Here is a 24,618-nt window from a genome sequence, read left to right as displayed (position 1 = left end):
AACATCAAAAAGTTTTAGGATAAAAAACACCTTGATTCTTTACCTGCTAAGGTATCTGACTTCAAAGGTTCCTGCCTCTTGAGTCGCTTTCCCTTAGGAATGTCAGCCAGGATAGGACCTGCCAGGATAGGACCTGCCATGCTGAAACCACTCAATCGAGTCTGTCAACGGGGTGAGACCAACAATCTGACTAGACTTCAGGACTACCTACTACCCTTATATCAAAAACTGTAACCTTACAAAAACTAACCACCTAACCTTTTCAGAATAGATATCAATTATTCATCTAGACTGAGATGACTGTACCACAAGTCGACGTCCTCAGACAACCATTAAAAACACCAACCCACACACAGGCATACAAAAACTAAGGTTGAGGGGAGGTAGTAACTCCTTTGCCTAATACAGAAGCCGTAGCTACGTATGGGCCTAAGGTATAGCATTTCTCACAATCCACTCTTACCTCTCTGAGGTAATGAGAGGCGAACACAGAGTTACTTCTCCAGAACGTTGTATCCATAATTTGTCTGACCGACATGTTCTTGCGATAAGCAAGCGAAGTCGCTATGGCTCTCAATTCGTGAGCCTGCACTTTTAAAAGGCTGAAGTGCTCTTCCTCACACAAGAGATGCGCTTCTCTTATAACTTCCCTCAGGAAAAAAGACAAAGCGTTCTTTGAAAGGGGCTTTTGCGGATCTTTCACCGAGCACCACAAGGAGGTAGAAGAGCCTCTCACATTCTTAGTGTGAGACAAGTAAGCTTTGAGGGCTCTAAATGGACAGAGGAGCCCCTCTTGCTCTTGACCCACTAGGTTACTAAGGTTAGGAACCTCAAGTCCTTGGCCAGGGCTTTGAAGGGTTCTCGTTCTTGGCGAGGAAATCCATTCTTAAGGCACAAACCGCTCCATTCTGATTGAAGCCTACCTGTTTTTCAATCGCATGGACCTCACTGACCCTTTTAGCTGTGGCTAGGGCCATAAGGAAGAGGGTTTTCTTCGTAACCTCTCTAAGAGAAGCTTGTGAGATGGGTTCAAATCTCTTGGTGCAAAGAAATTTAAGAACCACATCAAGGTTCCAAGAAGAGGGCTTTAACTGAACCTGTTTGGTTGTCTCAAAAGACTTCACGAGGTCTTGCAAGTCCTTATCGAGAGACAAATCTAAGCCTCTATGTCGACAGACTGTAGAGAGCATGCTTCTGTACCCCTTGATTGTGGACACTGCCAGCTTAGTATCCTGCCTGAGGTATAACAAAAAATCTGCAATCTGGCTCACAGAGGTAGTGGATGAGGAAACCTTGTGCTTCCTACACCAAGCTCTAAAAGTCTCCCACTTGGATTGGTAGACTCTCTGTGAAGAGACCCTCCTCGCTCTGGCGATAGCTTTCGCAGCTTGCACCAAAAATCCTCTCGCTCTGACAAGCTTCTCGATAGTCTGAAGGCAGTCAGTTTGAGAGCGAGGGGGTTTTGATGATACCTCTCGAAGTGGAATTGTCTGAGCAGCTTTGGACTTGCAGGAAGGCTTCTTGGGAAATCCATCAACATGTCTACCACTTCCGTAAACCATTCTCTCGTTGGCCAGAATGGAGCTACCAGGATCATTCGTCCCAAATCGAGGAGGGCGAATTTCCTGATGACCAGATTGACGATCTTGAACGGGGGGAAAGGCATATGTGTCCATCCCCGTCCAATCCATCAAAAAGGCGTCCACCGCTACTGCCTCCTTGTCCGGAACTAGGGAGCAATAGTTGGGGATCCTCTTGTTCAAGTTGGAGGTGAAAAGGTCTATCAAGGGTCTACCCCACAGCCTGCTGAGACTCTGACAGACCTGTTGGTTGAGGGTCCATTCTGTGGGAAGAACCTGCCCTTTCCTGCTGAGCATGTCCACCCTCACATTCCTCTGTCCTTGTACAAATCTCGTCAGCAGATCTACCTTGTTCTCCTTTGCCCAAAGAAGGAGCTCCCTTGCTGTTTTGAACAGAGACAGAGAGTGAGTCCCCCCTTGCTTCCTGATGTAAGCAAGAGCTGTGGTGTTGTCTGAGTTGACCTCCACAATCTTCCCTGAAACCGAGTCTTTGAAGGCCTTTAGCCCTAGAAGAATGGCTATCAGCTCCTTGTTGTTGATATGCCATCCCAACTGACTTTCTTCCCAAGAGCCTGAGACCTCCTTGCTTCCTAGTGTTGCTCCCCAACCTGACTCTGATGCATCTGAAAACAACACTAGGTCTGGGTTTTTCTTGTACAGGGAGATCCCTTCCCCCAACAAGGCTTGATCTAGCCACCACTTCAGATGATCCTTGACCTCTGCTGGAATAGGGAAGGAGAAGGAGTCTTCCTGTGTCTTTCTGTTCCACATCTTTGAAAGAAAGTGCTGTAGAGGCCTTACTGTAGATGGAGTCTCCCCAGTGAGATAAACTGCTCGAGTGAGGAGAGAGTTCCCAGCAAACTCAGCCACTCCTTCGCTGAGCACCTCTTCTTGTCCAGGAAACTTCAGACCTTCTTGAGACACTTGGTCTGTCTTTCCTGAGAGGGAGAAGCCCGAAAAAGAACTGAATTCAGAACTATCCCCAAATAGAGAATAGTCTGATTCGGCTTGGTCTGAGACTTCTCCCTGTTGATGACCAGGCCTAGATGTTGAGCCATCATAAGAGTCTTTCATAGATCCTCCAGACATTTCTCCTTCGATCGTGAACGTATCAGCCAATCGTCCAGATAAAAAGATACCCTTATCCCCTCTTGATGCAGCCAGCCTGCCACATTCGCCATTATCCTGGTGAAGACTTGAGGAGCCGCGCTGAGACTGAAGCAAAGCGCTCTGAACTGGAAGCACTTGCCCTGGATTACAAATCTCAGGTACTTCCTTGAAGTCGGATGGATGGGGACATGAAAATACGCGTCCTGCAAATTGAGATGTACTGATGCCAGCACAGACTGAGTCGTCTCCATGGAGAACTTCGTCTTCTCCACAAAGACGTTCAGAGAGCTGACATCCAGGACGGGTCTCCATCCACCCGAGTTCTTGGGCACTAAAAACAGGCGATTGTAAAAGCCTGGGGAGGATAGATCCCGAACCGGTTCTATCGCTCCCTTGTCCAGCATTTGGTCGACTAGATCCAGGAGAGCCTTATGTTTCCCCGGATCTGTGTACTGCACTACTAAGGTTAGCGGAGTATCTGAGAGAGGAGGCTTCTTCAGAAGGGGGATCTTGTATCCTTCCTTGATGACTAAGAGGGACCAAGTGTCCACCCCTCTTCTCTTCCAAGACTGCCAAAAACGTGACAGTCTTGCGCCTATTGTTGTCTGGAGCGAGCTCTGAACGAACCTCTGTTCGATCTTGCTCCTGACTCTTGCCTTCTTCCTCTAAAGTCAGGTCTTGAAGTAGTCCTGCCTCGAAAGGGCTGCTGGAATTTCTTTTCCTCCCGCTTCGAAGTCCAAGGACCAGCTGTCAAGGGCTTACGAGCTGAACGTAATAAAAGGTCTTGGGTGGCCTTTTGGGCCGGGCCAGAGAAAGCGTAATGTCTCTCACAAGGGACTCAGGAAAAAGATGTTGCGAAAGGGGGGCGTAAAGAAGCTCAGACTTCGGTGCAACGGTTAAAGATCTCAAAGCAAAAGAGCAAAGCAGGGCCCTCTTCTTCAAGATTCCAGCTGAAAACAGCGAAGCCAACTCATTACCCCCATCCCTAAGGGCCTTGTCCACACAGGACATAATACTGGTTAGGTCTTGAGTTCCTTCCATCTGCTCAGTCTTCCTGGCCACCCAGTCCAAAAAGCTAAAAACCTCTAAGGCTCTAAAAATGCCTTTGACGAGGTGATCCAGCTCCAACATCGACCACATAACCTTGGCCGAGTTGAGAGCATGCCTTCTAGCCGAGTCCACGATGCCCGAGAAGTCACCCTTGGAGGAGGCAGAAACTCCCAGACCCAGAGGTTCCCCAGTCTCATACCACATGCCAGCCTTCGAAGCAAGACGAGCTGGTGGAAACGAGAAGAAAGTCTTAACTGCTTGCCTCCGTTCTTTCATCCAACCATCAATTTTCGCAAGCGCCTCCGTTCTTTCATCCAATCATCAATTTTCGCAAGCGCCTTCTTTGCAGAAATGGAAAGTTTCATCTTGATGAAGGCCAACTGTTTCTTGGCCGCCTTCCTGCTAAATTGAGATTGAAGAGATCGCGGAGCAGCAGGTTGAAACTCCTCCCCATACAGTTCAAGGAGGGAGCGAGAGAGAACCTTGTAGTCGCCAGCAGCGTCAGCAGGTTTGTCTTCGTCATCAGAGACCTCCTCAAGATCCTGATCCACCTCTACAACATCCTTCGTTCAAGAAGAAGGCTCCCTAGAATCCGACAAAGGCATATCGAAAGATTCGTCCTGAAGTAGAGGGCTGCAAGCAGCCTGACCCCGAGAACCGCTTGCGTCCTGGCGCAGAGCGTAGGTGTCGTCCTAGCACTGGGAAGAGGCAGCGTCCTGGCGCCGAGGGCTAGAAGAGTCCTTGGTGCGGTAGGAGGAAGCGTCCTGATGGTGAGAGGGGGAGGCGTCCTTACGCCGAGAGCTGCTATCGTCCTGGTAACGAGAAGCAGTATCGTCCTGAGGAAGCAGGCTGGTATTGTCCTAGCGCCGAGAGCGAGAGGCAGTGTCGTCCTGGCGTCGAGAACGAGAAGCGGTATCGTCCTGGCGTCGAGAATGAGAGGCGGTATCGTCCTGGCATTGAGAACGAAAGGCGGTATCGTCCTGGTGACTAGAGGAAGTTTCGTCCTGAAGAAGCATGCTGACATCGTCCTGGCGTCGAGAGAGAGAGGCGGTATCGTCCTGGCGCCGAGCAGAACAGGAAGCAGAGCGGTGTCGTGTCTTCGAAGAAGCGCGCAAGGGTTCCTTAGGAGAGGAACTCTGTTCCCTCTTAGAAGCTAACTTCTTGATTGGCAAAGAGTCGTCTTTACGTCTGTCAGACTGGGCGTGGGGCCGGCTAAACGCTTGAACCAACGAAAAAAGCTGTTCCTGCATGACTGACATGAAAGACTTAGCGACTTCTACTGGGTCTTGCGGTCCCGATGGAGAGGGCTGACGAATAACGCTCGTGGAAGGAGAAGGATCTTCGGCTGCTCTATCTCGTCTTGCGGACCTAGATTTCGTCCTCTTCACAGGCACAGAGTCTAAATCGTCCTCTGAAGGACAAGGTTCATAGCTACTAGAACCGGCAGAGTGAGAACGAGACAGTTCCTCCCGGTTCCACTTCCTCTTCGTAGGTCTTGACGCCTCAAACTTCCATTTGCGTCTGGGAGAGGGATTCGGAGAAGAAACCATCACGTCCGACACGCCTTTTCCGTGGCGGTCAAGCGCAGCCTGGGAATTGGCAACAAGACTGTCTGAGGAGACGGCTGACCGAGGATATGTACCTCTCACCCCGTTTTGGTTGTCGACGTACCTTCTCCCTTGGTCTTGGGAGCTTAGTAGAGGTCTTCATGTAGGGTAATGACAAGTTCTGTCAGTCGCCACCTCCACTGCACTTTCACAAGCACTAATATCACTTTCACTGGGCTTACCTTTAAAGGCCGTAAGTTGCTCTTTAATGGCCTTCAACTCGGCAGCCATCCTGGCGTGCCGAGGGTCATCCGCAGATACGGATCCTGTAGAAGGGGCAGGAGTTACTATCTCAGGGGAAGGAACAACTTCCAAAGAGGAATTAATTACAGGTTCAAAGGATAAATCAACACTAAGTTCGCTAACAGACTTAGATTTAGACCTAGAAGCTCTCCTAACTCTATCGAGCTCTAGTTTACGCACATAGCGCTTCATAGCCAACCAATCCTTTTCATTCAAAATCTTACATTCCTCGCACCTGTTATTAAGTGCACATTCAAAACCCCTACAACCCAAACACACGGTGTGAGGGTCTACCGACATTTTCGGCAACCTCACCTTGCATTCCTCATTCGCACACACACGGAAATGAAGTTTATCACTCATAATGATCATAAGCAAAAAAGCACAGAAATAAAAAAAACACGATTGCCGAATCCCCAAATCAGTGTACTGTACTTCACCAAATGGCAGACTGGTACAGCGATACAGGGAAAGCGAAAGAAAAAACTCTAATGACAGACCAACGTGTTGTCGATCCGGCCGACAGAGATGATCTGAAGAACAGAAAACGGGAATGATTCCAAGTACCACCCTGTAAGGGATGTTAACCACCTAACCGCACAACCACCACAAGGCGGTTGCCGCGATTTTTGAAAAGTTCTGCCGAAAGTCAGAGACTATAGCTATATATATATAACTGCCAGGTAAGTTCTATTCATAAAATTAATGAGTTATGTTAAATGTATATACCCAAAAAAATAAATGTTATGTTAAACACATTAAATAATAAAAAAAACTAAAAACATTAAAACAGAACAGTAATTCACTTACCATTAACGCTTCTATTTTATTCAAGTTATTTTTATTTCTCTCATTCATAGGTTCAATTTGCTTCTCCAAAACCTCACACTTAGCCTTGTACTCCTCATAAAGACTTTCCAAGGATTCTTTTTCTTCCCGCAACAGTCGGTTACTGTCTGCCAGGGCATCAACAGTGAGCACTTTACGCATCAGTTCACCATAGTTACTAGCGCTCTCCAGTGAAGACTGAAAAAATTTAGGGATGATGAAAGGGTCTTCTAATAACAGTTGATAAAAAAAATATTTACCTCAATACAAAATTCTTAATTTTATTCATCTATTCAAAATGTGCAATTAAAAATATTTTGTAAATATGAAATTAAAAATATATTGTATTTGAATGAACATATATCACAAGCACACGTGATTTTAATTAATGTAAATATCACCCACGAATGGCATTTAATACCGAATTCTATCTTGGGAATATATATCCACTTGGAATTCATTTTATGGTAACAGCTCCCAAGATAGAATTCGGTATTAAATGCCATTCGTGGGTGATATTTGCATATTGTATTTGAAATATGCAATTACAGTACAATTATGTTGTATCTAAAATATGCAATTACAGATATATTGGAAACAATAAATCGATAATTGTTATTCATACCTTATTCTTCTCTCTTTCTGAAGTGAGATTCTTCTGAAGATCATTTATCTGAGTTTCCAGTAACTTCTTCTGAGCAGCCAATCTTTGTGTCTCGGCTTCTGCTACTTCATACTTTCCAGCAGCGACATCTCTCTCGCGACGTAGATATTTAATAACTTCACGAAGTTGCTCAGAAGTACGAGTTTCATCTTCGGAAATGGATATATTCATGGCATCAGCTGATGGCAACTGGAAAGATGAAGTCTTGTTAAGTAAATGCATGCGTAAGGGGCGTGAATCAGACCCATTGAAACGTTATTTTGGGATCATTTTCTAACTTAATTTACGCTTTTGTTTTTCAACTGATTTTCATGATTTAAAAATTTTTAACCCTTTAACCCCCAGGCTATTTGGAAATTTCCAACCCTTAACCCCCGGGGGGTTATTTTTTTCCCAGCACATTTTGCAGTATATTTTTTTCAAATTGCTCTAACAGCCTTAATTTTTGTCATAGAGAGGTCAGGTTGGTCTCATTCTCTTGGAAAATACCTGAATTTTCTTTAAAAATTCTCAAAAATATGAAAAAAAAAAATTTTTATAGCATTTTTTTGCAAGGCCGTACCGGTGCGTCCATGGGGGTAAAGGGATGGCTTTTGTGAAACGTACCAGTACGTCCTTTGGGGGTAAAAGGGTTAAAGATAACTTTCTTAACAAAGCCTCATTTTTTCCCAAACCTATTGATAATATCAATTAATACTATTTTCTATGTTTTTTTTAAATTTCCAAGTGTTCTATAAATTTTTAAGAGCATAAAATCTCCTTTTTATGTTTGAATAGAAAATTCTGGTCAATAAACAAAAGAGAGTAGTTTCAATTTTTTTTAAAAGTTATTTTTTCCAGAAACTATGATTCGTATCAAGTTTATTATGACTTGGTATAAGCTTTCAGCCGTAATACATCCCCACTAGGGACCATAAGCACATAAATCCTAATATTTCAGGGCTATTTACTAAGCAATGATGAGCCACTTCCCTCAAATCCAGAAATACAGTAGGGTCCCGAATTATGCGAGAATTTGGTCGATCAATGACCTCGTATAAATGGAAAACCGTATATTTCGAAACACACAACAGAAATAATTCCATTGGGGCCATGGCAACCAGCAACTTGCCTATTCTAACGTGTTTACTACCTATTTCCAATACTTTCTATGTACTATACAGTATTTCTTTATAATATCAAATTGTTCTTGTAAATAAATCAAACATTTAGTATACTTTAAAGTTCTAATAATTTGAAAAATGGTTAAAATTACAACCAGGATGGGTGTAAACACCATATATTTCCCGATATAACACGACCCAAAATTCAGACAAATTTTAATGTTTGTCATATCTATTGTATAAAACAACTGGTGAATAGCAAAACCATCATTCTATAGACTAGCTTTTGTTGTATCATTGAAAATCCAGAATTATCAAAATAAAGGCGATTTTATATGATGCGTTTCCTAAATACACCAAAAAGCACAATAGAAAACGACAACCAACGTTTTGTTTATGTTTATCTCTGATCATAAAGAAGAAATAGTATAATTCGAACACGCATAATTCGGGACCGTACTGTATATGTTATATGTAACAAATGCTGTACGAGTTAACAAATGACATTTCCCTCCAAGATCTTAATCCCCTGTAGGTCCTGTGGTGAAAGGTGTCTCCAGGAGGAGGCGTGACTTGCCTCTTCTTTCGATGTTTTGGGTTCAGCTTAATGGGAAACGTTCTTTATAGGAGCATGCTTTTGCGTTGGAGCCAGAGGAGCTGGCTCCTGAAAGGGAATGGACCCAGCTCTACTTGTAGGAGCAGCCTTGGTCCCTTCGGAGCTACAAAATCTCTGAGGCATGGGAGGAAACTGAAGCCTTCTCAAGACCTGCAAAACTGTTGCAAGATCTTTTGAAGCTGGCATGCTTGCAGAAGGCACTTTGAAGATTTCCTGCAGTAAGAGGGATTCTTTGGACACTATTGTAGGTTTGAGAATGGGATGCAAAGCCTAAACACACACACTCCCACTTCTCTGTATGTATTTATGTATGTATGTATGTATGTATATGTATGTATGTGTGAAAAAAATTGCATCAGTTGGTCCACCTCCTTAAAGGGTCACCACTGTTGCTCGATCAACAGCCAGAGGACGCTGAAAGAGAAGAGGAAGAGGGAAAGGTACCACATGAGGGAGGAAATCATTGGGATTTCTAGGACTTTGAGGAAGACCCCAAAGGTTAAGAATCCCTTTAAGACTTCTTACTCCTCCTGCCATAACACTCCCACTTAAAGGATGACCACTCCTGACACTCGGTGCATGGAGACACCTTTGTGCAAGAGTGTCCTCTGCAAAAAAGGTAAAGCCAGCTCGGATCCGACTTCAAAAACTGACAAAAGTGCCAAAATAGCAGCCTATCATGCAATAATGAACACATGTGGGGACTCTCATGGTTAACTAATCACACCTTAAAAGAGAAAAAGAAAATTATTAAAATCTCTATTGGGAAAGCCAGTTTCAGGAGCATGGCAGAGAACATCTGCTCTCAACCATGCCTAAAAGAAAAGTTGGGTTGATGTGAGTGAGCAGGGGGGGTTGCTTCCTAACTACCCACTTGCTAAAAGCTTTGGTGGCTATGCAGCCGCTTGCGATATTTTCTATCTCCTATACAAAGAAGAAAGGTTTGTATTTGTGTCAGAACAAATATAAATTAAGCAAACACATTTCATATTAAACCCCATAGTCAATTCTAGTTATTCGCTGAATTTGTTTATGAAAACCGGTGCATGCCAAAATTTTTCCCTTCAAGTCACTAATTCCATAAATTTTTTCATATTTCAACTAAATTACTGTATTTTACCTGAAACAATTGTATTAACTACATATTTCATTAACTACAGTATATATTATTCTATTAACTACATATTATATTTAATAACCCTGAGTTTAAGAATGAAATTTACATCACTATATCGTGAATTCCGGGGCAATTCACAGATTTATTTTAGTGAAAGAAACATACACAAAATCATAGCATTTGATTTCTTCAGCTGATATTTCAGTCGCTCTCTCTCTCTCTCTCAAAGCAGCCTAAAAATTCATGGTTTTCAATGTTAATTGGGCTTCATTTAAGCATTATGGCACTTTTCTATTATCAATTTACAGTCTATTTAACAGCAGCAATTACCGATTGTATTTTACTTCAATTTATTGTTAGCTAATGTCAACAGTATTGAGAATACGTTCACATATAACTAACAGAGTATTGTTAAAATTCACTGTGCTGTACAGTATTATTTGCTGCTAAATTTCAAATTTTGAATAGTGTTTTTTAACATTACGCTGTATTGGACAATTTATAACAAAATTTCCGGTTTTGACTCATGGTCTTTAGCAATTCTTAATACTGTACAGTATTATTTTCGGATTTCTGGGGCTAAATTTTAGATTTTAACTTTTTTCTTACTAATAAGCTTTACTTGATGATTTCTGACTCTAAATTTTTAGGTCTTACTTGTATTCTTTGACAATTTATAGTGGTTAAGAAATTTGGTGTAAAATTTACCATCTTTGAATTATATGAAATGTGGGAATAAGTTAACCCTTTTACTCCCGGGGTATTTGGAAATTTCCAACCCTTAACCCCCAGGGGGTTATTTTTTTCACAGCACATTTTGCAGTATATTTTTTTTAAATTGCTCTAACAGCCTTAATTTTTGTCATAGAGAGGTCAGGTTGGTCTCATTCTCTTGGAAAATGCCTGAATTTTCTCAAAAAATTATCAAAAATATGAAAAAAAAAAATTTGTATAGCATTTTTTTTGCAAGGACGTACCGGTACGTCCATGGGGGTAAAGGGATGGCTTTTGTGAAACTTACCAGTACGTCCTTTGGGGGTAAAAGGGTTAACTGTAATTGAAAAACTGAACTAAAGTTATCAGTTGTGATTATGTTCCAGTTTCGTTCTTGTTTATACAGCTAGCAAAGAAATTTAATTCAAGCATAGGTAGAAAATTACTTACATAGTGGAACCATCAATCTGTACATCAGTGTATGTTGGAAAGGTTAACTGATCTTTACAATAAAAAATACAAAAACCTAAAAAAAGGTATTTGAGCAAATGACATTACTCATTAATGCAAAAACTTACTTCTGTAGATGAGAGTTTGGCTTGAATAGCTGCCATTTTATCAGAGAGTTGAGTGAAATTATCCAAAAGCGCTTTGTTTTGCTCTTCCAACTCATGTGCTCGTAACATTAGGTCTTTGTTTTCACGACGTAGTATGTTTTCCCGCTTCTCAAAACCTAGGCGTGTATCTGAAAGATAAGGGTAAAATTTCCACATAAATTCTGAGAAGAAAGAAAAATAAAAGTAATCTTTCTAACACAAACAAAAACACAACAAAAAATTTCTTCCTCTGCGTAATGAGACAGAATGATGTATGGCAGCCATCGAGACTTTGTGAAATGAAAAGGACATGCAGTGGTTAAGTATAACTAATGACAAAGTCTTTTCATATCAATGAAAAATTTCTATAACAATACAAAAATGTTGTGATACTGGTTCCCCAACCACCATTGAATCAAACATATTCAATAATGAATATATATCACAAGCACACGTGGTTTCAATCAATGTAAATATCACCCAAGAATGGCATTTAATACCGAATTCTATCTTGGGAATATACATCCACTTGGAATTCATTTTATATCTCCTGATAGTTCAGTCGGTATGGTCACTGGCAGGCATGGTTTCCAGCCGAACAGGTAGGGGTTCGAATCTCCACCCGTCCAGAAGCTGTTACCATAAAATGAATTCCAAGTGGATATATATTCCCAAGATAGAATTCGGTATTAAATGCCCTTCGTGGGTGATATTTACATATTCAATAAGATTTTCTTTACCTTCTATAATTCAATCTTTTCAAATTAACAACAGAGCACAACTATATAAGATTACCAAGTCTCATTTCTAACAAAGCAATCATTCAAACTGTGAATCGGTTCAGCTTACACACATCAGAACCTATAGGAGACCAAAGAGAACATATTAAAAATTAGATGATAATTGCAATGAAGCTTGGCTAAAGAGCAGTTAAACATGAGCCACGTAAAACGAGACCAGCTCAGCGCCACCTCAGCTAAAACAGTGTTTCATAGTACAATGGATTAGTTAAAACTCTACTCACAAAGCTAGAACTTTAACAACACTTATTTCCAAGTCAATAGGATCAAAATTCCCTTAGAAGACTAGGTGAATAACATCTTCACAGTGTTAGGACCATAGATGCTCAAGTCCTGCCTGAAGCTAATGGCCAATGGAAAATTGTACTAGATGGCACTTAGCCGTCTCTTGGCCAATTAGATTTATTCCCAGGAAGTGCATCTCAGTAGCCAATCACCACCCGTCATACATACCTCTTGTGGGAGTCCATGCTTTTCGCGCTAGTTGTAGCGTGTACTCGTTAAACATCACCATGTGTTTACTTGTTTTATTTAAGTCTTATTACTGTTAAATCTTGATATCGTCTCTTTCGGCCGCAAATATAAGATAAAATGTTGTGAAATGAAAAAAACATGCGGTTAAATTGCAGTGTAAGGTGGGCCAGGAGTACATGATCTGGGCGACTGGGAAAGAAATCACGACCAAAAAAAATTGGTAATCCATGAAAAGAGGTCCATTTTGATTAAATAACAATGCCAGTGATAGAGGAAGCGTTTGGGGATTTCTGGGGTATATCTGATTATCGTAAGTAGAATGCATATATCAGGACATTAGTGCAGTCTAAACATGTAAAAAGGCAGCATAGACCTCTTGGAGATGAAGCTACTGGCGTACACAGACACGTGAATGCATGGTTAAATAAAAAATAAAGGTGTGCAAAGGTGGGTTTTTAGCAATATTTGCTCTTAGTGAAGTGCGTATACATCCAGCAGTAAGTAAAGTGACTGCCAATGGTACCCCTACTGCAGCAAGAGAGGGAAATACACCATGAACTAAAAAAAGATCAATGGGTGTTGGAATTGATAGAACGCATGAGTTCTATTCCAAAAGTGTCGTCCCATTACACTTATGCTACATCCCCAAATCGAAAGTACTTGGCAAGTGAGCTCAACATGACTAAATTTTACATGATGTACTGAGGCTGAATAATGGAAAGTACCTAAATGACGAAATAAGGAAAGCAACATTACTTTGTAGTGAGCACACGGTTCAATATCGGGTTCCCGCCTGTAAAAACCAAAATATGTGCCTTCTGAGACCTGTTCAACAAATAGCTAGCGTGCAAACGAGCTGAGAATGCCCCACAAGCAGATTTACAAGAAATATAATCTGCTTTAGAAGAACACAGCATTCTCACAAAACAAAGCCTGGAAACCCTGACACACTTTTAGGGGGGTAAATATAACAAACACACCTGTCTGCCACTATGCTTTGACCTCCACAAACATTAATGACAGAACAACGTACAAGAGGAAAATAATGACTTGTAATTTCTGTGTGACAAACATGAAAACTAATAAGGCAACTATGTTTGTCTGGCATGAAGTTTCAGGAAAGAGAGGCAGTGTAGAGGTTGCCAGCTGCTTTATAAAGTACCTGGAGCTTTATCATAATGCTAAGGAGGAAACCAGTCCATTCCTAGTTTAAGAAAACTGCGCTGGACAGAACGAAACATTAATTCGTTCCTAATGCTGTTGCCGCTACTACACGAAAAGAAGTTTTTCGGTATAACGAAAAGATTAATTTGTCCCTAATGCTGTTGCCGCTACTACACGAAAAGAAGTTTTTCGGTATAATGAAAAGATTAATTTGTCCCTAATGCTGTTGCCGCTACTACATGAAGAGAAGTTTCTCGGTATAAACCAGGTACACCTTGGCCTGGGTCATTCCTACATGCCCTGCAATTGGCACTTCAATAGCGGGGAGTTGAAAAGCAGGAAGTATGCTATATAAAACCCTCATTCGAGATGCAATCCAGACTGGCTTCCATGATGTTGACATAGAAACCAAGGATTTCGTCGGCGTTTATGGGCTCGTAAAATCAATCACTGTAAGAACCCCAGAAGGAATTAACTTCACTGCTACCATGGTTATACAATACATTTTTCTTCATCCCGAAGCCTACTGCATGAAGGAGACATACAGTGATACAGAGGACTTCAAAAAGGTCAGCTTACTGAAAGGGTGCAATATTTGCAATAAAAAGTACTCACTGCAAACATTCAATTGGAGCACAATGACCTTGCACCCAAAGTACAGTGGCCCAATCAAACTCAAGTCTGCCAAGGTCAAACACCTCAAAAACCTCCTCACGTTTATTACTGCTAATAATGTTCAATACTACAAGGATATCCTGGTACAACAGGATGCTGCTAAAAGACAGGAGGCAGATGACAGCAGTAATAATGATGAATTTGATGACGACGACAACTTGATGGAGTATGAGTAAACCCCAGTCTGTATCCTTGTCCCCACCCCACTATTCAAGTTGTTTAACAGGTGTACAGAAATATCATGATATGTGTAATGTTTTCAGTAGTGTTCTGTAGTATCAGTTTTCACAACACACAGACCCTCTTTACCACCTCCATCTATTTTTTCATTACTATTATTATCACAATTAGTATATTATTATCATTACTATTGATACTATTGTTTAATTGGTAATTTTACTCTATGTTTTTTCTTGTTAATATAATGCAAGAAAGGTGTACAGACTTTAAAAAATCTGAAATTTTTAAAAGTTATTTGTATTTTTCCTAACTATGTAAACCTGAGTCCTTTACTATATGAGGATTGAAAACAGCAAAGTGGGAACATGGCAGTTAAAATTTAAAAAAAGGTGTAACAACATGCTATTAGTAGCATGGAGGTGACTGAGCCACCCCCCACCCCCTTGCTCACAAGCAATTCACTTAAAACAAAGCCTGGGACTCTATCAGAAGCTGGTGATGGCAGGCAAGTAAAGAACTCAAGTTATAGTTAGGAAAAATACGAATTACTTTAAAATTTGTGATCTGTTCCTACAACACTTGGGGGGAAGTCTCCTTTTCCAACTGGCTGGAAGCTCACCCCGGAACCATAAATTCTAGCATCTCGGATGTGTACGAGAAGGGTTCCTTCCTTACACCACAAACTCCCACAGTTGTACCAGCGGGTTTCACAGCCCTGGCTGTAAAAGTGTTGAACTCAAGCAGAATACTGTGTAGTAGGCCTGGCTAGTTGAGGATTTGAAGATGTTGAAACTTGAAGTCTATCTCAAGATTATGGATTTGCCTGGCTACATCCCACTCCCCTTTCTACGGAGTGTGGGCAAAAGATTCTCAGGCTTAAGCATGGAATAGCTATAGGCAGTCTGGGCTTACCTGACTGATATCAAATCCAGCTGGGGGAGGTCTTAGGATGCTGTACTCCAAGGAAGGGGAAGATTAAAAATTAAAGACAAGCAATTCTTCAGTTTAATCCCAGTTTTATATGGAACCTCAGCCCTCAACTCACAGTTACTGGTTCTTTGAGAGCAGCCAATGTTCCTTATACCACCTGCTGAGCAGCTACAAGAGGCTCTAGTGTAAAAGTTTCTAGGAATCTGCGAGACGCATCGTGCATATAGTTGGCAGTGAAGGTCAACTGACGCTACTAGGAGAACTGCAAGACAGAAATTCCTCCTGATCGCTAGCGATATCCTGATGCCTCTCACATTGCGAGATCTAACTTGTGATCCTTCTGCAAAAGATGAAGAAAGTGCTCAGGAGATCACTTTTCCCTTTAAACAAAACTATGAGATCGTATTTTTTATTTTCTTTATGGTTCTTCCTGTGCTCACAAAAAGGTGTTGTAGCCAAGGTCTTGTGGTCACACTGCAAATCAAATAACACCTTAGAGCTCTCACAGGACACAGTAAAAGCTGGTCAAGGTCATCAGTTACATCCCTAAGACTCATAACTTGGATAGACAGAAATATTGAATCAGGCACAGAAGGATTCTGAGTTTTAGCGACAAAAACTGGAATGGAGGAGAGAGAGACCTGCCTCCACCCACTTCAAATGAATGATGTTGAAGGTGTGCCCAAGCAGCTTGCTAATATGTTTTACCAAAGCAGAAATACCATTTTCAAGGTAGGGTCCCTATATGAAGTTCGCCCTAACAATCATAGGGTGCACCTTTTAAGGAACGGAGTAGCTTTACCTTATTCCAAGCAAGTGGACTTGCCTCAACTACAGAGCAGGTCTGCTCAACACTCCTGTTGGAGAGCATAGAGAACATGTCTGTGTAGCTCGACAGCCAGAATCAGAATGGAGGCTCTGTGAACTGTCAGACCCGGTCCACCACTGGATATTGGGTGACTGTTGCCAAAACCTTGATAATTCTTCATTGGCCATTACTAGATTTTGCTAGAATCTTACCAACTAAAGAACGAATGTTTATATTCAGAAAGGAACAAGCCAATCCTTGGACTGGCATGCAAGAGAATAGTCATCTTTCACAATACCCATCCTGTTGCTCTCTTCAGAGGCTGATGTTTTATGTCTCATTTAGGCCAGGGACTTAATTATATATAGTGGGCACAAGAGTATAACAGAGCCTCTTTTCGCTTTCTTTCACATGTACAGTAAGTGTTTATAAGTCTTCAGTCTCCAAGAATATAATATTGTATTGGTTATGATACGTGTAAGCCACAGCTAATTCTCACATCTCTCACCGCATTACACTGCATATCACTGTCATATTAATTCAACTTTAAGCTGTTCCCCAAGCAGGGACTTGAGGGCTGCCATAATACCTTTTAAATTATTTATTTGTATAATGTTACCCATGCATCATTTGATATGCAATGTTACTCATAAATTTTGATTTAAATATTCATTTGGGCAAAGAGTTACAGGAGGCCTTGTTCTCAAGGCTCGGAGGAATCATGGCTACCTCTACTTCATATTTACTTATCACAGCACGTATTAGTGACATTATTTAAAAAGTATTTGTCTTATGACTCGTCATAAATTTCAGAAAGAAAAGTATTTGTCTTATGACTCGTCATAAAGTTCAGAAAAAAAAAGTATTTGTCTTATGAATCATCATAAATTTCAGAAAAAAAAGTATTTGTCTTATGACTCGTCTTAAATTTCAGAAAGAAAATTATTTGTCTTATAACTCGTCATAAATTTCAGAAAGAAAAGTATTTGTCTTATGACTCGTCATAATTTTCAGAAAAAAAACTATTTGTCTTATGACTCGTCATAAATATCAGAAAAAAAAGTATTTGTCTTATGACTCGTCATAAATTTCAGAAAAAAAAGTATTTGTCTTATGACTCGTCATAAATTTCAGAAAGAAAAGTATTTGTCTTATGACTCGTCATAAATTTCAGAAAAAAAAGTATTTGTCTTATGACTCGTCATAAATTTCAGAAAGAAAAGTATTTGTCTTATGACTCGTCATAAATTTCAGAAAAAAAAGTATTTGTCTTATGACTCGTCATAAATTTCAGAAAAAAAAGTATTTGTCTTATGACTCGTCATAAATTTCAGAAAGAAAAGTATTTGTCTTATGACTCGTCATAAATTTCAGAAAAAAAAGTATTTGTCTTATGACTCGTCATAAATTTCAGAAAAAAAAGTATTTGTCTTATGACTCGTCATAAATTTCAGAAAGAAAAGTATTTGTCTTATGACTCGTCATAAATTTCAGAAAAAAAAGTATTTGTCTTATGACTCGTCATAAATTTCAGAAAAAAAAGTATTTGTCTTATGACTCGTCATAAATTTCAGAAAGAAAAGTATTTGTCTTATGACTCGTCATAAATTTCAGAAAAAAAAGTATTTGTCTTATGACTTGTCATAAATTTCAGGAAAAAAAGTATTTGTCTTATGACTCGTCATAAATTTCAGGAAAAAAAGTATTTGTCTTATGACTCGTCATAAATTTCAGAAAAAAAGTATTGTCTTATGATTCGTCATAAATTTCAGAAAAAAAAGTATTTGTCTTATGACTCATCATAAATTTCAGAAAAAAAGTATTTGTCTTATGACTCGTCATAAAGTTCAGAAAAAAAGTATTTGTCCTGGGAATGCAAAAGTAAATTATTTTTCTTCATCTTGATATGTTGAGGCAAATCTTATGATTAACCCTTTTACCACCAAAGGACGTACTGGTATGTTTCACAAAACTCATCCCTTTACCCCCATGGACGTACCAGTACGTCCTTGCAAAAACCTGCTATTTAAATTTTTTTTAGCATATTTTTGATAATTTTTTGAGAAACTTCAGGCATTTTCCAAGAGAATGAGACCAACCTGACCTCTCTATGACGAAAATTAAGGCTGTTAGAGCAATTTAAAAAAAATATACTGCAAAATGTGCTTGAAAAAAAATAACCCGTGGGGGTTAAGGGTTGGAAATTTCCAAATAGCCTGGGGGTAAAAGGGTTAACAAGTTATGAAGAACCTTTTTTGCTACCAAAAAAAAAAATTAATCAAGAAGGATATAAGATGATATTTCTTGGCTAAGTGAGCTTCCTGAATGTAGTTTATTTGTTATTTTTACTCTGTATATCAATGCACTTGCTTATTAACCCTTTTACCCCCAGGTTATTTGGAAATTTCCAACCCTTAACCCACAAGAGTTATTTTTTTCAAGTACATTTTGCAGTATATTTTTTTTAAATTGCTCTAACAGCCTTAATTTAGGTCATAGAGAGGTCAGGTTGGTCTCATTCTCTTGGAAAATGCCTGAAGTTTCTCATGAAATTATCAATAATAGGAAAAGAGAAATCTAAATAGTAGTTTTTTGCAAGGACGTACCGGTACGTCCATGGGGGTAAAGGGGTGAGTTTTGTGAAACGTACCAGTACGTCCTTTGGGGGTAAAAGGGTTAATTTTAATTGATAATTCAATTTACTAAATCTTGAGATGAATTGTGTCATTGAAACCCTATATAAAATTTCAAAAATTATATGAAAACAAATCAATATCATAAAAAAAAACTAATACTGTGATATGAACAGGGAGAGATTAAGAGAAAAATAGGGAAGAATTACAAAAACAAAAATTTATTTCAACCTATGAAAAAAAGAGAAGACAACAAATATGACATGTTTATAGGGATCAGGACTAAGGACTATGTACTGTAATCATTTTACCTTCCCTATCCCAAACCATCAGAGTACCTGCATCAGCTTCCTACAGTGAGTTTGATTGGGACCCCAAGATAAAATTACTTATTATTGTAAATGCAAACCTCCCTTTTTCCTAAAAGTTGAGACTAAGAGGTAAGTATAGATTTAACCCTTTTACCCCCAGGCTATTTGGAAATTTCCAACCCTTAACTCCCAGGGGGTTATTTTTTTCCCAGCACATTTTGCAGTATATTTTTTTTTAAATTGCTCTAATAGCCTTAATTTTTGTCAGAGAGATCAGGTTGGTCTCATTCTCTTGGAAAATGCCTGAAGTTTCTCAAAAAATCATCAAAAATATGAAAAAAAAAAAATTTATAGCATTTTTTTGCAAGGACGTACCGGTACGTCCATGGGGGTAAAGGGATGGCTTTTGTGAAACGTACCAGTACGTCCATGGGGGTAAAGGGATGGCTTTTGTGAAACGTACCGGTACGTCCATGGGGGTAAAGGGATGGCTTTTGTGAAACGTACCAGTACGTCCTTTGGGGGTAAAGGGATGGCTTTTGTGAAACGTACCGGTACGTCCTTTGGGGGTAAAGGGATGGCTTTTGTGAAACGTACCAGTACATCCTTTGGGGGTAAAAGGGTTAACATATGATATACCTAAAAATGTACATCAAAATAATACCTCTACCTCAGCCTTATATTCTAATTCTCACCTCTCACGGCTTCTTCAGCTTTAGTTTTAGCTGCAGTAACTTTCTGCAATTCAGAGTCAAATTCGGCTTGTCGCTTCTTCAACTCTGCCAGTGTCTTCAAATCCGTTCCATGCAACATTACTTCTCTTTCGTACTTATTCTGTACTTCTGCAGATAGCCTGAAAATATGAAAAAGATATATGGCATCAGTCGAACAATGAAAATTCTACCGAGTTTGTCTGTCAAAATTGTCAACAATTTTAGTTTCTTAAATTTTGTCTTTCAAAATTGTCAACAATTTTAGTTTCTTAAATTTCGTCTTTCAAAATTGTCAACAATTTTAGTTTCTTAAATTACCGAGGACAAATGACAAAGAAAAGTTCATTTAATTTAAACATTTTAGGATCTACCAAAGGCCTAACACTTATGCACTAAAACATTCAAATTCTGTCTTATTAGAGAAAATTTTCTTCTATTTCCAACTAGAAATATGTATTTTTATAATATATTCAGGTTTAGTTCTTACTTTGAAGACACAATTTTACCTTTACAAGCATTCAAAATCAAATAAATTGTTAAATTGACATATCAAATTTAAATCATTATCAAAATTTCATTACATTTCATAAGCAATTACAGTGGTGTGTAGGTTTGCAAGTTTAGTTTGTTCTAGGAGCGAACTGTCAAATCAAAATGCTCGTAAGCTAAAACAATTTTTCCCAAGAAATAAAGTTAAGATTGGATTGCTTCTTTCCCTCCCTCCTCCTTGCTTGCATCCTCTAGGCTAGCACTCGCCTAGGAGGCGAGTCCAACTCTAATTTTTCTTATTGTTTTTATCAACATTTATTTGGAAGTGTGTGTGAGAGAAGGAAGTCCAGAGTTAATGTGGGTAAGAGTAAGGTTATGAGATGTACGAGAAGGGAAGGTGGTGCAAGGTTGAATGTCATGTTGAATGAGGAGGTGGATCAGTTTAAGTACTTGGGGTCTGTTGTTGCAGCAAATGGAGTGGAAGCAGATGTACGTCAGAGAGTGAATGAAGGTTGCAAAGTGTTGGGGGCAGTTAAGGGAGTAGTAAAAATTAGAGGGTTGGGCATGAATGTAAAGAGAGTTCTGTATGAGAAAGTGATTGTACCAACTGTGATGTATGGATCGGAGTTGTGGGGAATGAAAGTGATGGAGAGAGAAATTGAATGTGTTTGAGATGAAGTGTCTAAGGAGTATGGCTGGTGTATCTCGAGTAAATAGGGTTAGGAACGAAGTGGTGAGAGTGAGAACGGGTGTAAGAAATGAGTTAGCGGCTAGAGTGGATATGAATGTGTTGAGGTGGTTTGGCCAAGTTGAGAGAATGGAAAATGGCTGTCTGCTAAAGGTGATGAATGCAAGAGTTCATGGGAGAACTACAAGAGGAAGGCCAAGGTTTGGGTGGATGGATGGAGTGAAGGAAGCTCTGGGTGATAGGAGGATAGATGTGAGTGAGGCAGGAGAGCGTGCTAGAAATAGGAATGAATGGCGAGCGATTGTGACGCAGTTCTGGTAGGCCCTGCTGCTTCCTCCGATGCCTTAGATGACCGCGGAGGTAGCAACAGTAGGGGATTCAGCAGTATGAAGCTTCATATGTGGTGGATAATGTGGGAGGGTGGGCTGTGGCACCCTAGCAGTACCAGCTGAACTCGGTCGAGTCCTTGTTAGGCTGGGAGGAACGTAGAGAGTAGAGGTCCCCTTTTTTGTTTTGTTTCATTTGTTGATGTCGGCTACCCCCCAAAATTAGGGGAAGTGCCTTGGTATATGTATGTATGTATGTATGTATCAACATTTATTATTATATCAATTTCTGAGTCATTACTGTTGTATTTATATTTCTTTAGTGATTGTTGAATGTAATTTGAGCTTCTTAGGGGTAAATTTCTTACCCTAGGAACAAATTCATTCTGTTTCTTTCAATTCAAATGGGAATAATGATTTTGATCCACGATATTTTTGCGATATGTCGGGAGTCATGGAACGAATTAAATTTGTATCTCAGGGTATTACTGTGTATATATATGTATGAATATACTGTATGTATTTGTGTATATATATATATATATATATATATATATATATATATATATATATATATATATATATACATACATATATATATATACATATATATATATATATATATATATATATATATATATATATATATATATATATATGTATATGTATATATATATATACATATATATATATATATATATATATATATATATATATATATATATATATATATATATATATATATAATATATGTATATATATATATATATGTATATATATACATATATATATATATATATATATATATATATATATATATATATATATATATATATATATATACATATACATATATATATATATATATATATATATATATATATATATATATATATATATATATAGATAGATAGATAGATAGTCAAATAGACAGATGGATAGATAATATATATATATATATATATATATATATATATATATATATATATATATATATATATATATATATATATATATATATATATATATATATATACAGTATATATAAATGAAAAATATCCATGAAAAAAATAATCACCTTTGAAAGGGACTTCTATAAATTGGCAAAATATTAAGAGCATAAAATTCCCTTCCAAATGGTTTTTAAATGAAATAAATCCATCAAAAAGCAGAATAGTAATAGGAGTTAGGGGTAGCCCCAAAATAACATTGTTTTACTAATGGCGATGTATCACAGACTTTAATAGCAGAAATGTTAGACATGATAGATAGTGTACAAGATATGTTGTTATTTGCATGAAAATATCTCCAACTCAATTGTTTTCAAACATGTTCACAACTTATATACACTTTGGGAATATACCCGTTTTTGTTAAGATTCTTTATTGTTCAGGAATTTTAACCCTTTTACCCCCAATGGACATACTGGTACGTTTCACAAAACTCATCCCTTTACCCCCATGGACATACCGGTACGTCTTTGCAAAAAAACGGCTATTTACATTTTTTTTGCATATTTTTGATAATTTTTAGAAAAACTTCAGGCATTTTCCAAGAGAATGAGACCAACCTGACGTCTCTATGACAAAAATTAAGGCCGTTAGAGCAATTTAAAAAAAAATATACTGCAAAATGTGCTGGGAAAAAAATAACCCCCTGGGGGTTAAGGGTTGGAAATTTCCAAAGAGCCTGGGGGTAAAAGGGTTAAGATTCTTTATTGATCAAGAATTTTAAAATACTCTCAACAAACGATTACTTCAAAACTCCACTTATGAGCACAGAAAGTCCTACCAAAAAATTTATTTAGTTTTACATACTCATGAATTTTCTGGGCCTCCTTCCTCGCTCTATCTTCTTCTTCCTTAGCTTTTTGGAATGATTCGTTGACATCCTTCAGTCTTTTCTCTGATGCTTGTAATTCATCCTTGGCCTAATAAACAAAAAAAGGGGTACAGTATTATTTCCAGCAAAGTAATGTATTTCAAGTTGTAAAATACTGTAAAGTACATATTGTTACTAGGTCCTTATTAGATTTGCATCTGCAGTTAAATTTACCTCATTTTAACCCTTTTACCCTCAATGGATGTAATGGTACGTTACAAAAAAACTCATCCCTTTACCCCCACGGACGTACTGGTACGTCCTTGCAAAAAATTTTTACTTACACTTTTCCATATTTTTTATAACTTTTTGAGAAACTTCAGGCATTTTCCAAAAGAATGAGACCAACCTGACCTCTTTATGATGAAAATTGAGGCTGTTAGAGCAATTTAAAAAATATATATTGCAAAATGTGCTTGAAAAAAAAAACTCTTGGGGGTTAAGGGTTGGAAAGTTCCAAATAACCTGAGGGTAAAAGGGTTAAACTAAAATCATTTCAATGCTTACCTAGAAGTCATGTCCTATTCAATCTTTAAAGTGCTGCTAAAATAGAATAAAACTTTCACTATCACATATGTAAAACCCATTACAGTAATATCTCGACATACGAGAAATTTGATACGAGAAAAATTTCGAGCAAATTTTTGCCCCGAGATACGAGGATATGAAACAGTTCCCTATGCGGCCGCTAGGTGGCCGAGTGTGCGAGAGGCTGCTCACGAGGACAGCGTTGCTGGCTCTACCCCCATCGGAACTCCTTCGCGTAGTTATCTCCAAACATCGGACGTCGTGTTTGCATGTTTTACGTGTTTTTTTTGCGTTAATCAGTACAGAATTAAGTGAATAAGCAATGGGTTCAAAGTGAGTGAGTGCAAACAAGTGTAGTGAAAAGAAAAAGCGAATGATGACAATCGAGATCAAGCATAAAATAGAAAAACATGAGTGGATTGTGGTCGTGCGTTAGCCTTTTGTGATGACAAACGTACGTCATTTTCGTAACATTTTGAAGGGGAGATAAAAGCAAACATCCCTAGATTGGTTCCTTTTAAAAAGGCCGGCAAAAAGTGAAGCTCAGAGCATGTAAAAACTTGACTGAATGAAGTTAAGTTTAAAAATTAAATCATTTTCCATGAAACATTCTGAAATTCATACACTGAAAACCACATTCTCCAAGTAGGAAAGACAGAGGTACTTAGTAAAAATAAACCAAGTTAAATATATGTCAAGTAACTAGCTCAATTGGAAAGATAACTTGGAAAAAGTATTGGTTCCCTAGAAATGGCACGATTAGAGGCAAGAGGTATTTGACAGCCCTCTT

General features: G+C 38.7%; 1 protein-coding gene across 5 annotated transcripts in view; it reads right to left on the bottom strand.

Annotated features, from left to right (window-relative positions):
- Positions 1–24,618, bottom strand: part of LOC137649226 (nucleoprotein TPR-like) — a 134,395-nt gene that overhangs the window by 61,305 nt on the left and 48,472 nt on the right. For all 5 annotated transcript variants that reach the window (XM_068382215.1, XM_068382236.1, XM_068382222.1 and 2 more), the window contains exons 20-24: positions 23,237–23,349; positions 19,899–20,056; positions 11,211–11,377; positions 7,044–7,271; positions 6,401–6,616 (exon numbers count right to left, since the gene is read on the bottom strand). In XM_068382215.1, coding sequence (XP_068238316.1) covers positions 6,401–6,616; positions 7,044–7,271; positions 11,211–11,377; positions 19,899–20,056; positions 23,237–23,349 — 882 coding nt within the window. The remainder of the gene's footprint in view (positions 1–6,400; positions 6,617–7,043; positions 7,272–11,210; positions 11,378–19,898; positions 20,057–23,236; positions 23,350–24,618) is intronic.

The sequence above is a fragment of the Palaemon carinicauda genome, chromosome 1 (assembly GCF_036898095.1).
Source record: "Palaemon carinicauda isolate YSFRI2023 chromosome 1, ASM3689809v2, whole genome shotgun sequence".
Taxonomy (NCBI): Eukaryota; Metazoa; Arthropoda; class Malacostraca; order Decapoda; family Palaemonidae; genus Palaemon; species Palaemon carinicauda.
This window is presented reverse-complemented; position numbering and strand designations above follow the sequence as displayed.